The sequence below is a fragment of the Pteronotus mesoamericanus genome, unplaced genomic scaffold (assembly GCF_021234165.1).
Source record: "Pteronotus mesoamericanus isolate MK-2021 breed Mesoamerican mustached bat unplaced genomic scaffold, CSHL_Meso_final contig_74, whole genome shotgun sequence".
Taxonomy (NCBI): domain Eukaryota; kingdom Metazoa; phylum Chordata; class Mammalia; order Chiroptera; family Mormoopidae; genus Pteronotus; species Pteronotus mesoamericanus.
The window spans coordinates 4,554,170-4,568,127 of NW_026555247.1; the positions used below are offsets into that span (position 1 = coordinate 4,554,170).

General features: G+C 33.9%; 1 protein-coding gene across 3 annotated transcripts in view; it reads right to left on the minus strand.

The window, feature by feature from the left end:
• Nucleotides 1-673: 673 nt before the first annotated feature.
• Nucleotides 674-13,958, minus strand: part of ROCK1 (Rho associated coiled-coil containing protein kinase 1) — a 145,021-nt gene continuing 131,736 nt past the window's right edge. For 2 of the 3 annotated variants that reach the window (XM_054583431.1, XM_054583430.1), the window contains exons 28-33: nucleotides 9,455-9,525; nucleotides 9,161-9,249; nucleotides 5,472-5,550; nucleotides 5,053-5,314; nucleotides 4,175-4,382; nucleotides 674-2,409 (exon numbers count right to left, since the gene is read on the minus strand). In XM_054583431.1, the coding sequence (XP_054439406.1) occupies nucleotides 2,406-2,409; nucleotides 4,175-4,382; nucleotides 5,053-5,314; nucleotides 5,472-5,550; nucleotides 9,161-9,249; nucleotides 9,455-9,525 (713 nt within the window). In that variant the 3' untranslated portion in view covers nucleotides 674-2,405. Of the gene's footprint in view, nucleotides 2,410-4,174; nucleotides 4,383-5,052; nucleotides 5,315-5,471; nucleotides 5,551-9,160; nucleotides 9,250-9,454; nucleotides 9,526-9,979; nucleotides 10,029-13,958 lie in introns of those variants that run through there. The other variant, XR_008529991.1, reaches the window with a different exon arrangement.

The following is a 13,958-nucleotide window of genomic DNA, read 5'->3' on the forward strand; positions in this document are numbered from 1 at the left end:
GTTAATATTTTAAGAAAAAGTCCTTTTTTGCTTAACTAGAATTAACTTCGTTCTCTGTACTTTACTTGGCCTTAATACATTAATACCTTAGGTAATGGTGATGGCTCTAAGATGGTACGGACAGTGACAAGACAGTGAAGAGTCTGAGATTTTACTCTACTTGTAAAGTCAAAAAGTTAGCCTGCCAGCGTTTCATGGATCCTGGCAAAAGACATGAGACTCCTTAATCAAAGCCAAACAAGTTTACACTAACAGTACAAGCAGTGTGAGCTTCATGTTCTTGTCAGTTCCTCTTGGCCCCCAAGTCCCATGGAAATGATGCAGAGTGCCCAGGTGGGTGTTTGAGCATACAGTGGGTTTGCATCACAGCAGAGGAACCCCAAGTTTAGGGTATCTGAATCTTTTGTAATTAGTTCAAGCAAATGTGTCCAACTTTCGTCCTGGAGGGAACATTATCTTTATTATACTGAACAGTAGACACACCTGCCTTCCTCTCGATAAGTCACAGTATCTTCCAAGTCTGTTCACTATACAAATCTCCCTGGAAAAAGGGTCTGGATGAAAGGTTTTTCAGAGCCTCTCTCTGCTCATAAGATGTGTAAAATGCAAGAAACTCATGGACAATTGATTCCCAACAGACATTAGTCAACTTTCCATTTCAACTGTAGCCATTCTTCTTTCAGAGCCCAAACCAGTTATCTTTAAAAAATTCACTTTAATGTAATCATGGAATTGAACAAACATTTGTACACAATTAGATACTAATTTATAGCATGGTTTCTATTCTTTTCAGCCATGAGAAAACACCATAGCAGTCATCATTAAAGGTATCCATCCATAAATTACTTTTATTTCTCATTAAATGAGCACAGAGTCATTAGCATATTAATAACAGATATGTTTATTATTACATATCCATCAGTGCGGCTTTCAATACCACTTGAAACATGCATATCATCCTAGAGACGAATCAGTTTTCCAGTGCTTCTTATTTGATACATTACTGCAAAGCCATTATAAATTACTGAGGAGGTATTTGGTTAAAAAAAAAAACAAAAAACAGTAACTCATACTGCCCATACGAATCTACTCTTGTTATTGAACAAGAGTTTAACAGTATTTATCTGGTAATTCCTATGTTAACTGGAAAACATCACAGATGTATTGCCATAAATTTGTTTTATATTGGTGCAACCTTCTACATGTTTTGTAGTTTTATAAAGTCATTCATTATTTTAGCAGGTAGTTTGATGCAAAAATTGTACTTAATTTACGAAAGTCCAACAAACCTCTAAATATTCAAAATTAAACCAATTATCAATGAAAACCCACTGACACACATACTTTTTGAAAATATGTTTTTTGAAACTTCTATATTTAGTCATGGCAGTAAAATAATTCTCTCAAATTAAGGCACTAAAAGCTCAATGCAACGCCCATTGAAGTGTTCTAAGAATAATTTACATTTCAAACAGTGCATATATTTCTTATATGTTTGTTAACTTAATGTCTTTATCACTTAAAACAACAAATAACATTATACAATTAGAGAAATGATGTACCCCACAAAATGTTTTTAAACTTGGTTTTTTTGTACAGTTAGTTCCTAACGTTTCTAGTAGTAAAATAACTCAATATGGCTTGGCAAAAATGCATAGATTAAATGTAATTTTTTTTTTTTTGCCTTCTCCCATTCCCCAATCTACAAACTTGCTGAAACACATACAGTATTTTGTAAAGCATAATGTAAAATATTTATTCTCCAACAAGTCCACCATGGGCAATCAATAGTAAGGCTTTTCAATTCCACAGTGAGGCACTGAAGTCAAGTGATATCACTGCTTTCTTAAAATAGTTTCGTATAGTCTTGCAAGAGCACAAAAACTGAAGTCATTTAAAAAAAATTCAGTTGTCTCATTTTGAGATATTTTCTTTACTCCTTCCATGAGCTGATCTTGATAGTGATGGCCATTCCACTTAAAAGTGAAAGTCCTTTCCTCTCTCTCATATGAGGAAACTGTGTTCTATCATGATTGACAGGCATTTTCTTGGAAATTCAAAAGGCAGCACCTTTTTAAAAAATATATATCTAGCTAAGCTTTCCCCCAATTGTACTTGCATTACATAGTAATAATTAATCTAATCTACCTGTAGGCAAACTCGCAATAAAAAGAACAAAAAAAACAAAACAAAACAAAACCCAAAGAACAAAAAAAAAAAAAAAAAAAAAAAAAAAACAGCCCTCGATGTGCTTTTGTGCCAAAGCAATGACAGAATAAAAGCAATCTTAACCCTGAAGCCGGTGATATTGTGTCAAAGGAACAGCCTGTCTGCTCTGCACGGTTAAAGAAGCCTGGTTTATCAGGTAGCATCTCACAAGATTCCACAAGGTGCTGGCCACACGGTTAACTGTTGGTGGGAAAAGAGGAAAAAAAATGTAATTTAAAAAATGCACTCAGTTGGAGGGAAAGGTAAATTACATTATATTTATATCTAATAATTAACAAACAAAATTTGAAGAACAAGAAAATGTTAAAGTACTATCTCCTTTTCTCTTCTACTCTATTTCAAAAAATATACATATTTTAAAAATCTGTAATAATTTTAAATTATTTTTTATTTATTTTTGGCCAACTTTCAATAATTTTATATCTAGCTTTTATCCTACATAGGAGGACTGATAAAGAAGTCATGAGTGAAGCAGTAATACATTGGAGTAGTATGGCAAAATGAAGAATACAGAAAGAAAAATAGGTATGACTCCTCAAAGAATTAGACTTGGTTATTGACAACAGGGAGTAAAGAAATGGGATGAATTAACAATGGTCTTAAGCCTGCTAGAAGACTTGGGTGATAGTGGCAGAGAGGCGAAGAGATCTCAGCTTCCTACGTCAAATGCCCTTCTTAATATAGGAATTACAGTCCAGGGAAAATTGGTATTCAGTACAGGAGAAAAAGCAAAGGCTTTATAATCAGATGTAAATAGGATCTGATCCTGACTATTCCCGTGAGCCCCATTTAGTCATGTCAAAATGAGAACTTAATGAGTTATCATAACCTCTCTTCAAGAAACGGTTTAGGCCTTGGCCGGATAGTTCAGCTGGCTAGAACATTGTCCAGATACGCCAAGGTTATGGGTTCAATCCCTGGTCAGAGCACATACAAAGATTAACCAATGAATCAATAAATAATAAGTGGAACAACAAGTTGATGTTTCTCTTTCTCTAAAGTCAATAAAAAATATATTTTTTTAAGGAATAAAAATAGCCCTGGCTGGTGTGGCTCACTGGATTGAGCACCAGGCTGTGAAGCAAAGGGTCACTGGTTTGATCCCCAGTCAGGGCACATGCCTGGGTTGCAGGCCAGATCCCCAATAAGGGGTGTGCGAGAGGCAACTACACATTGATGTTTCTTTCCCTCTCTCCCCTCTAAAAATAAAGTCTTTAAAAAAAGTCACTAGAAAGAATAATATAAATTAAAAGGGTTTAATTATGTCCTATAATGGTTTTTTATAGCATATAAATATTTTTGAAAAAATTCCATCAAAACCAGTTAACACTTCCCCCCAAAAAGGATATTTAACTAGGAAGTTATTTGTAACACCAGTCACTGGTAACACCAAATAATTTTTATTAAAAAAAATCTATTCCAACACAGTTAAAAAGATGAGCAAAGTTTTATACAAATCTACTTACATTAAAAAAGGCATAAGCCACAAGATTTTTAAAATGTTAAGGAGCTAAATATGCGCCATGTATACCAACCAGTAACAAAATATAACATGGAACTAAATAAATATTATATTTATAAATATTTTTAACTTCTAATAATAACCAATTACACTAATTTGTAAAGTCATTTCAAGTCATATATAAATACCTAGCTACAAATGATGCTCTCTATGGGGAAAATAACAATTAGATTTAAATTTTAATAAGTGTTATTCAATCAGTTTCACATTGTGGTTTTTTTTGTATTTTTATTTAATCTTTATTTTGTTTTTTCCCATTACCCGTTAGTCCCTTTATACCACCCTCGCTCCCAGCAATGACCACACTGTTGTCCATGTCCATGAATCCTTTTTCCTTTTTGCTCAATCCCTCTATCTCCTAACCTCTTCCACCCCCACTAGCTGTCATCCTGCTCTCCAAAAGAGTAATATTTCAATCCTTACCTAGTTTTTCCAGATGTATTTTTGACCACTTTCCGGAAAGACTGATTTGCAGTGGATCTTGTAGAAAGTGTTCGAGGGGATGCACGAACAAAACCAGAAGGTGGATTCTTAGGTATCTTCTTTACTAAATGAGTTACCCATTTTTTTTGTTCATCCTGAGAACATGCTAACAGCAGCATATCTCTTGCTGATGTTACATCATAACTTACTATGTTAAGAGAAAAAGAGTACAATTAAAGCCATTAAAATCTAAAACACTGTACTGAATGCATAATTTTATAAGTTCTTAAAATTTGAAAAGATTTACTATGCTTAAATTGGACAATATCTCTTTCTCCTTAATTTAATTAAGGATGGAAATTTAAAAAGAAAACGTTATAAACTAATACAAAAATAAAGTAAAATCAGAAATACAAAAATATGCAGAAGAGAAACAAATAAATGTATATTTAGAACAAAGTTTCTTGTCTTAAAATAGCTAAAGCCTATATTCTTTCCCTCTAGCTATTGCTCATAAACTAGACATTTTGTCTCTGATATAGCATACTGCTTCAGGCAGTGAAAACTAGATAAAAAAGAAAACAAGCCAGAGGTAAAAACTCAAGGGGGAACTATAGTGGAATTCATCTACAGCTCTTTTCTCCAATTTCGAATAACTTCTCAGTGATCCTTTTTTTTTTTTTTAACACAAGAGGTGATTCTCTTTAAAGACATTATGTACTAAGTTAAATCTATTTACTGTAAAATGATAGTTGTAGGTTGCTCCACCAGTGTCAAAATATTCTTATAATCTCTTTTTAATTTGGTATAGAGAATGCTACTGTTGAAAAAGTTACTGGAACATAATTCTCTAACTTGTAAAAATTTTCACACCTTACCTTTACATGGAGAAATTAAGTCCTCTTTCTTATCTAAGTGATCTCTGTGGCACTTAACATGACATCTTCGACATTCTAGGGCAGGGGGTGGCTTAAAAACATGCCAGAGCGGTTTGGCACAGGCCTCACAGTTGGCAGGAAAGTGGTAGAGTGTAGGAATGAACTCATGGCCTTTGTGATTTTGAAAATTAGTTTTTTCAGCTTGTTGTACTGGTTCCATCTCTACATCTTTTCTACATTCACCTTCATTTGCATATAGTATCTATATTCAGGAATGGTTAAAAAAAGAAGATAAAAAAGATTTGTATCTGTACATAGAATTTCAAACGTATAAAAGCACTGGAATATATGTTTTCTTCATGAAATATACTTAGTACTTAGGTAAAAGTTTTTATGAACTTTTAATTTTAGATTTTTACCTGGAATATTTTAGGAATTTCTTCAGTTTCAGCTCTGTACACATCTCCTTGGGTTACAGGTCGAACATGAAACAGTTTACTAAAATAAAAGTGAATATGACATAGGCTGTCATAAGAACTCATTTACAGTAAAAGATACAAACATATATTTCTTGAAGAGAAATCAGTCACTAGAAAAATGCAATTTAATATCACAGTAGGCATCACTATACACCAAACAGAATTTTAAAAATGAAAATACTAATAAAGCAAATGCTGATGAGGATGCAGAGAAACCAGATCACTCATACAACTGTGGTAGAAATGTAAAACTGCAGAGCTATTTTGGAAAAGTGTAGCAATTTTTTATAAAACTAAACATGTGCTTACCATATGACCCAGCAATTACACTCCTGGGTCTTCACACCAGAGAAATAAAAATTTATATCTATGTAAAAATCTGTACATGAATGTTTACAGCTTTATTTATAATAGCCCAAAACTGGAAACAATCCAAATGAATGGTTAAACTGTGGTACATCCATATTATAGAATACTACTCCACAATTGAAAGAAACAAACTACAACTTCGATGGATTTCAGATGAATGACACTAAGTGAAAAAAAAATTCAAAAGTTTATATCATATTTGATTCCATTTATGTAACATCCTTGCAATAACAAAATTCCAGAAATGGGGAACATAGTAGTAGTTGCCAGGAATTAGGTAAGGGTGGAGAAAAGGTACTTCCTGTGGCTGTAAAAGGATAAAATGAGGGATCCTTGTGATGGAACTGTTTTGCACATTGACTGTTGTAGTGGTCTTAAGAATCTATACACAGGAGATGATATGACAGTATATATAAAGAAAAGCCCCATGAAATAAAAAAAAAACTATAAAAATATGTGAATAGCAAGACTAGAGGATTCAAGGTCAATATATGTAAACAAATAGTGTTGGAGCAGATATTCATATGAAAAAAAATCAGATATTCACATGGAAAAAAAAACTTCATATCACTACCGCTTTCCAAATAAAAAATAACTTTGAGATCAATCATAACTTAATTGTAAAACCTATACCAATAAAGTTCCTAGGAGAAAATTTCTTGGATAGATTGAGAAAGACAATTATTTTCAAGTGGTTTCTGTTAAAAGATACTGTAAAGAAAATGAATAGATAAAACTGTGCATTGGGAAATATTTGCACTACATATTTCTGCTATTGAATTTATATCCAGCATATATACAGAATTCTATAAATAAATCTTAAAAAGATAAGCTGCCCAAATTAAAAATGGGTATAAGACTTGGAGACACTTAAGAAAAGATGTGCAACTAGCCTATAAACCCACGAAAAGATTCTTGGCATAATGAATGATGAGAAGAATACAAATTAAAACAATGAGATAGGCATTTCTCTTTTCTTGAATTTATTGGGGTGACATTGATTAATAAAATTCTATGTTGGGTTGGCCAAAAAGTCTATTTGTTTTTTTCAATAAAATAAGACACATTTTTCAATTTCCACCAGTAACTTTATTAATATGGATTTTTAGAGTATGTTAGCTATCTACTATGTGGTAGAACACTGATCTCAATTAATGGCTTGATTTGATTACTATCAACTTCAAATGGTCTACCTGACCGTGGAGCATCATCCAGTGAGAAATCTCTAGCATAAAACTTTGCAGACCACTTTTGACATGTTCAATCAATCACAGCACCTTCTCCATATACTGCACAAATCTTTCTTTACATTTCAGCTGCAGTTTTACCTTTCTTGAAATAATAAAGCATAATATGCCAAAAATGTTGCATTACTTTCTTCCATCTTCAGTATTAAAATGGCTACACAAAAATCCACCAATTTTGTGAAGTTTATTTTTTAAATGTAGGCTGGTATGACAACTGTCAAATACAATCGAACAAAATTGTTTCAAATGAAGTTAAAGACAACTAAGCACTACTAGAGCCACCTTATGGAAAAAACCAAACAAACTTTTTGGCCAAATAAGGTATGCAATTCAAGTCTCCTTCCATTCACCATTTATCCCCCTTCTGATAGTGTTCCATATCCATTAGGACAGAAAAAAATCAAAGACTGACAACAACAAATGTTGGTGAGGATGTGGAGCAACTGAAACTCATATTACTGTTAAGTATAAAACAGTATAACCATTTTTGAAACTATTTGGTAGTGTTGTTGTTTTTAAGATTAAACACAGATTCACTCTATGATCCAGAATTCCATCCCTAGGTATTTACCCAAGAGAAATGAAAACTTAAAAGTCCCCAAAAGGAAATGTTCATAGCAGTCTACTTATAATAGTCCCAAACTGGAAGCAACCCAAATGTCTGTCAACATATGGGTGAACAAATTGAGATACATTTATTCAATGGAATATCGCTCAGCAATAAAAAAAAGAAAAAAAAAAAAGGGGAGACAATCGCTACACATAGCAAAATATTATGCTGAGTGAAAGAAGTCAGGCACAAATGAGTACACACTGTATAATTCCATTTATATTAAGTTGTAGATAAGCAAAATTAATCTCAGTGATAGAATTCAGATTGTTTTTTCCTGAAAAGAGGCAAAAGTGAACTTTCTAGGATGATAAAAATGTTTTTTATCTTGCCTTTATATTACATGGGTGTTTACAATTACAAAAGTCATTGAACAGAACATTTAAAATGTATTTTATTATGTGAGAATTGTATGTCAATAAAGACATAAAATAAAAACCTCTCAATGATTAAAAAAGTATTTAACTTAGTTGAAAGATGCTGTCTCTTATGTTACTGTTTCTATATTATTCCACTTTCATTTAAATTTTCACAAGTAATTCTTTTTAAAAAAAATAGGAAATAAAGTATCAGTACTCTTCTGGTATTTGCTCAATTCTTTTTACTTTCTAACTATAACTGGCTCCACAAATGTTTAATTCTAAAGGCAATACTTCATTTTAAGTTTATGTTTCTCTTAAATAGCACTCACTATACTTCACTTTTAATTTACATTTTGTTGCATGTTTTACCTTTTCTACAACTAGTCTGTAAACTCCTTAAATGTGGTACTGTCTTAATCATCTTTACATAATCTACAGAACCTATGACAGGACAGGGAGCAGCACTAATGGCTTTAGAATGAATACAAGGAAAAAACATCTAAGCTTATTAAAGGCCTCTTTGACCCATTGTTAAAAAAAGAACAGATACACTTATATTTCCTTTTTTAAAACACCATATAATAAAGCCTTGGTTGGGTAGTTCAGTTGGTTAGAATATTCTCTGGATATACCAAGGTTGTAGGTTTGATCCCAGGTCAGTGCACATGTAAGAATCAACCAGTGAATGCATATATAAGTGGACAACAAATAGATGCCTCTCTCTTTTTCTCTCTCTCTTCATCCCCCTCTCTAAATCAATTTAAAAAAATGGCCACATAATCATATACTTTTTAAGATGCTTTCTGAATTTAAAACCAATAAACCCTGAAATAAAAAATTTGTCTTTACAATACATGAATCAGGTATGCAAAATTTTCCTGCTTACATTTGGTAAAGTAAGATTTAATGTAAAGTTATTTAAATTTAAGAAAAAGATTAAAGTAAATAACACTTTAAATAAACTAAATTGTATGTCTAAAAATAATTGATTATCATAAGTTAATACTCAATTGACTTAAAATTTAATCAAAGGCAACTTACTCTATATCCAATACCATAGATGGATTGGATTGCTCCTTATCTTGTTCATCGTTATAAAACAAAATTTTTTTGCTGCTTACCACAACATACTGAAATGAGAAAAAAGGGGGAAGAAGTATAAAAATCACATTAACTTGGTTTAAAGTAACAGACATAGTATCTGCCACTATTTTTAAATTATATTGTATTAATCTAAAATCAATACTAATAATGGGGCATGTTAATACAAGTTTTAAGCTTTAAAAGTAAATATATAACAAAATATCAATTACAAAACAACGGGGCATAAGGTACCTGTTTCTTCCAGCCATATCGTTTGATATTTCCTCTATTTGGTATTGAAAGCCAACCTTCAATTCTTGACTCTAGGAGAAAGAGAATATATAGTATTCAGTCTTAAATTGTAACAAAAGGAAAAGCTATTACAAGTTATCTGACAGCATGCAGCAACAGGCATTTTAACACAGCTAAATGAATAAGTGCTATAATTTGCTCTTCCATGCTTCAATCACACAAATCAACTTTAATGGCCATACAAAGATTGCAGAAAAATTTTCAAGCCACTTTTCCCATAAAATTAACGTTTAGTACTCAGTTATAAAAGTATGAAGTAATGATAATACCCTTAAGAGCCAGGCAAGATTGGAATGGACTACAGCTTAAACAGGAAATGATACAGAAGACTTTAATTAAATCATTTAATTAACATTCATATAAAAATACTTAGCAAAAAAAAAGTATGCAGCAAGTGGAACAAATCAGAGCCATGATTTACACAAGAAAGAGCAAGCAAAAGAACAGAAGTGTCCTATTACTCACAGAAGGTAAGAATAGAAGATAAATAAATTAGGAATGCAGGCAGAATCAACTAGATATAAAGAATAAGAGACAGGCATTTTATTTGCTTTCTCAGTACCATATTCTGATAAATTATTTGGTAAAACACCCATAACAATGTCAATAAAACTGTCCAAAATTAGTTGGTGGCGTATTTAATTCCAGTGGTAAGTTGAATTACAATTTTTATCAAACTAAAGAGGTGTAAAGCCTTTTAACTAATTGTGGTATCAGAATTTAATAAGCAGTAAAAGAACACAGAATTCATTGGTCAACTATTAATATTTTCACCAGTTTGTACATACCAGGAATTCCTTGACTAATCCTTTCAAAGCATTTTATAGTAATTATTACTACTGTTCAAATATAATTTATGTTATTAGAATTACTCAGGGGAAAAAATAATTCCATTAGAAATAGTTATTTTACATCAGAGTAGAGATAAGAGGATTTAATTATTTTTATATATATATCTATTTTATATCTGAAACACAAAAGAATGGAAAAGTGACCAAATTTAAAGTACAATATTATAATGTGATAGATTATACTATGGCTCAAATAATAATCTAATCAGAGTATAATTTTGCCTTTCTCCACATAAAAGTTGGAAAACAGCTCAGTCTTACAGTAACAATAGATAACATTTACTGAACATTTCTTTTCACAAGTAATATCTCATCTAAAAAAATTGTGCCCTGGCTGGTCTGGCTCAGTAGATTGAGCACTGGTCTATGAACCAAAGAGTTGCTGGTTTGATTCCCAGTCAAGGCACATACCTGGGTTGCAGGCCAGGTCCCCAGTGGGGAGTGCATGAGGGGCAACCACACACTGATGTTTCTCTCCCTCTCTTTCTCCACCCCTTCCCCTCTCTAAAAATAAATCAAATAAAATCTTTAAAAACATTGTATAATCCCATGATTACACAGTGTTATATTCCTAAAAATATAGGCTAGAATAGGTTTTACTATCATCTGCCATTTACAATGAAGAGACTGAGGCTTAGCAAGGGGAATTGACTTGCCTAAGGGTACTCTATCATTAAGTGTCAAAGCTCTAGGTTTTACCCAGTCGGTCTAATTTCTGAGCTTATCATGTTCCTAGTACACAATGCTGTTCTGTCCTTCTTTAAAAAAAATATTCATCTAAGGACATGCTTATTGATTTTTAGAGAGGGGAAGGGAGGAGGAGGAGGAAGAGGAGGGGAGGGAGAGAGAGTGGTGGAGGGGCGGGGAGACGGGGGGAGGGAAGGATAGGGAAAGAAATTATGGGAAAGAGAAACATTGAATGGTTGCCTCTCCTACCCACCCCTGACAAAGGACTGAACCCACAACCCGAGGCATGTGCCATAGGATGGAATGGAGCCCGCAACCTTTTGGGTTTTGGGGAAGACACTCCAACCAACTGAGCCACACCAGCCAAGGCAGCTGGTCTGTCCCTTAACAAGCTTTGTAGACAATTAAATTGGGGGTCATGGGCTTCTTGTTCAAACTTCTTCCATGTACTTACTTATTTCCTTTGCTTTTGTTATTCCCTTTCACCTAAATCGTACTTGTTAAAGTGAAGGAAAAATAAGAAGTTTAAGTTCCCCTCCTTCTCCCAGCTTTTTTCTTAGATGCTGCTTGTTAATAATTAACCTCAATAATTATTTTGTTTCTTTAGGCAGTTCCTTAATAAGCTTTGAGAGTGCAGGGACAATATCCTAATACTTTTTAATATAACTCATTGCATCTGACACACAGAGTAAATACTTGGTAACTATTTGTTGATTATTTTGCAATTCTGCTTTTTTAAAAAATAGCCAAATAAAGTCACCTCTATATATAATGGTTATAATTTAACAACCAAAGGGCAGTTTTGTAATAAATAACAAGAAGAAGGCAGGTGATCATTCACAAATATTCTTACAAAAGCAAAGAAGTTATTGCTAGGAAAATTTCCCTCCAGTGGGTCAAAAATTGCACCTTTTACTCCTAAGGCTATTTAATACCAAGTTATTCCTCACTGAAAAGACTAGAGACTTCCGGCCAAGATGGAGACATAGGTAGATACACTTTGCATCCTCACACAACCAAAAGGACAACAAATTTAAAAACAAAAAATCAACAGAACTGCCCGAAAACTAAACTGTATCAAAGTCTGACAACCAAGGAGTTAAAGAAGAAACAATCATCCAGATTGGTAGGAGGGGCAGAGACAGGCAGCTGGGGCAGAGATGACTGGTGGCAAGGCAGTGGCTGGAGGACCCCATGGGCAAGGTGTCCCACATTTGCATGTGGATAAACTGGGAGGAACATCTGGGGAGCAAGACAGACCACACAATCCAGGGTTCCAGTGCAGGAAAAGAAAGCCTCAAAACCTCTGGGTGTAAAAACTGTGGGGTTGTGGCAGCAGGAGAAACTCCCAGCCTCACAGAAGAGTCCTTTGGAGAGAACCACAGGTCCTAGAACTTACACAAACCCACCCACCCAAGAATCAGCACTAGAAGGGCTCGATTTACTAGTGGGTTGCAGGGGAAGTGACCGAAAGCCAGCTGAGAGCCAAGAAACAGCACTGTTCCCTCTTGGGCCCCTCCCCCATACACAGTCACAACGCAGTGACCTGGGTGGCCCAGCCCTGGCAAATACTTAAGGTAAGACTCTGCCCCTTCCAACATAACAGTCATGCTGTGACAAAGAAATATGGCCCAAATAAAAGAACAGATCAAAGCTCCAAAAATACAATTAAGCAATGAACAGACAGCCTACCTATCAGATGCATAGTTCAAAACACTGGTAATCTGGATGCTCACAGAAATGGTTGAGCATGGTTGCAAAATGGAGGAAAAAGTGAAGGCTATGCAAAGTGAAATAAAGAAAAATACACAGGGAACTAACAGTAAAAGGAGGAAACCAGGACTCAAATCAATTATTTGAAGCAGAAGGAAGAAATAAACATCCAACCAGAACAGAATGAAGAAACAGTAATTCAAAAAAAATTAGGACAGGCTTAAAAATCGCCAGGACAACTTCCAACATTCCAACATCCGAATCATAAGGGTGCCAGAAAGAGAAGAGGAAGAGCAAGAAATTGAAAATGTATATGAACAAATAATGAAGGAAAACTTCCCCAATCTGGCGAAGGAAAGAGACTTCCCGAAGACCCAAGAAGCTCAGAGAATCCCAAAGAAGTTGGACCCAAGGAGGCACACACCCAGGCACATCATAGTTACATTACCCAAGGTTAAAGATAAGGAGAGAATCTTAAAAGCAGCAAGAGAAAAGGAGACAGTTACCTATAAAGGAGTATCCATAATACTATCAGCTGATTTCTCAAAAGAAACCTTACAGGCAAGAAGGGGCTGGCAAGAAGTACTCAAAGTCATGAAAGGCAAGGACCTACATCCAAGATTACTTTATCCAGCAAAGCTATCATTTAGAATGGAAGGGCAGATAAAGTGCTTCCCAGATAAGATAAAGTTAAAGAAGTTCATCATTACCAAGCCCTTATTATATGAAATGTTAAAGGGGCTTATCTAAGAAAAACAAGATAAAAAACTATGAGCAGTAAAATGACAACATACTCACAATGATCAACAACCGAACCTAAAAAAAGACAAAACAAAAACAAACTAAGCAAGCACTAGAACAGGAAGAGAATCAAAGAAATGGAGATCAGAAGGGAGGAGGTGGGGAGAGAATGGGGAGAAAAGTTGCAGGAATTAAGAAGCAAAAATAGTAGGTACAAAATAGACAGGGGTATGTTAAGAATAGTATAGGAAATGGAGCAGCCAAAGTTCCTATATGCACGACCCATGGATATGAAATAAGTGGGGGGTGTAATGCTGGTGGGAGAGTGATGCAGGGTGGAGGGAAACAAAGGGAAGAAAAAAAATGGGACAACTATAATGGCGTAATCAATAAAATATATTAAAAAAGAAAAAATAAAAGACGTAAAATCCATTAAAATCTTGACATTTACA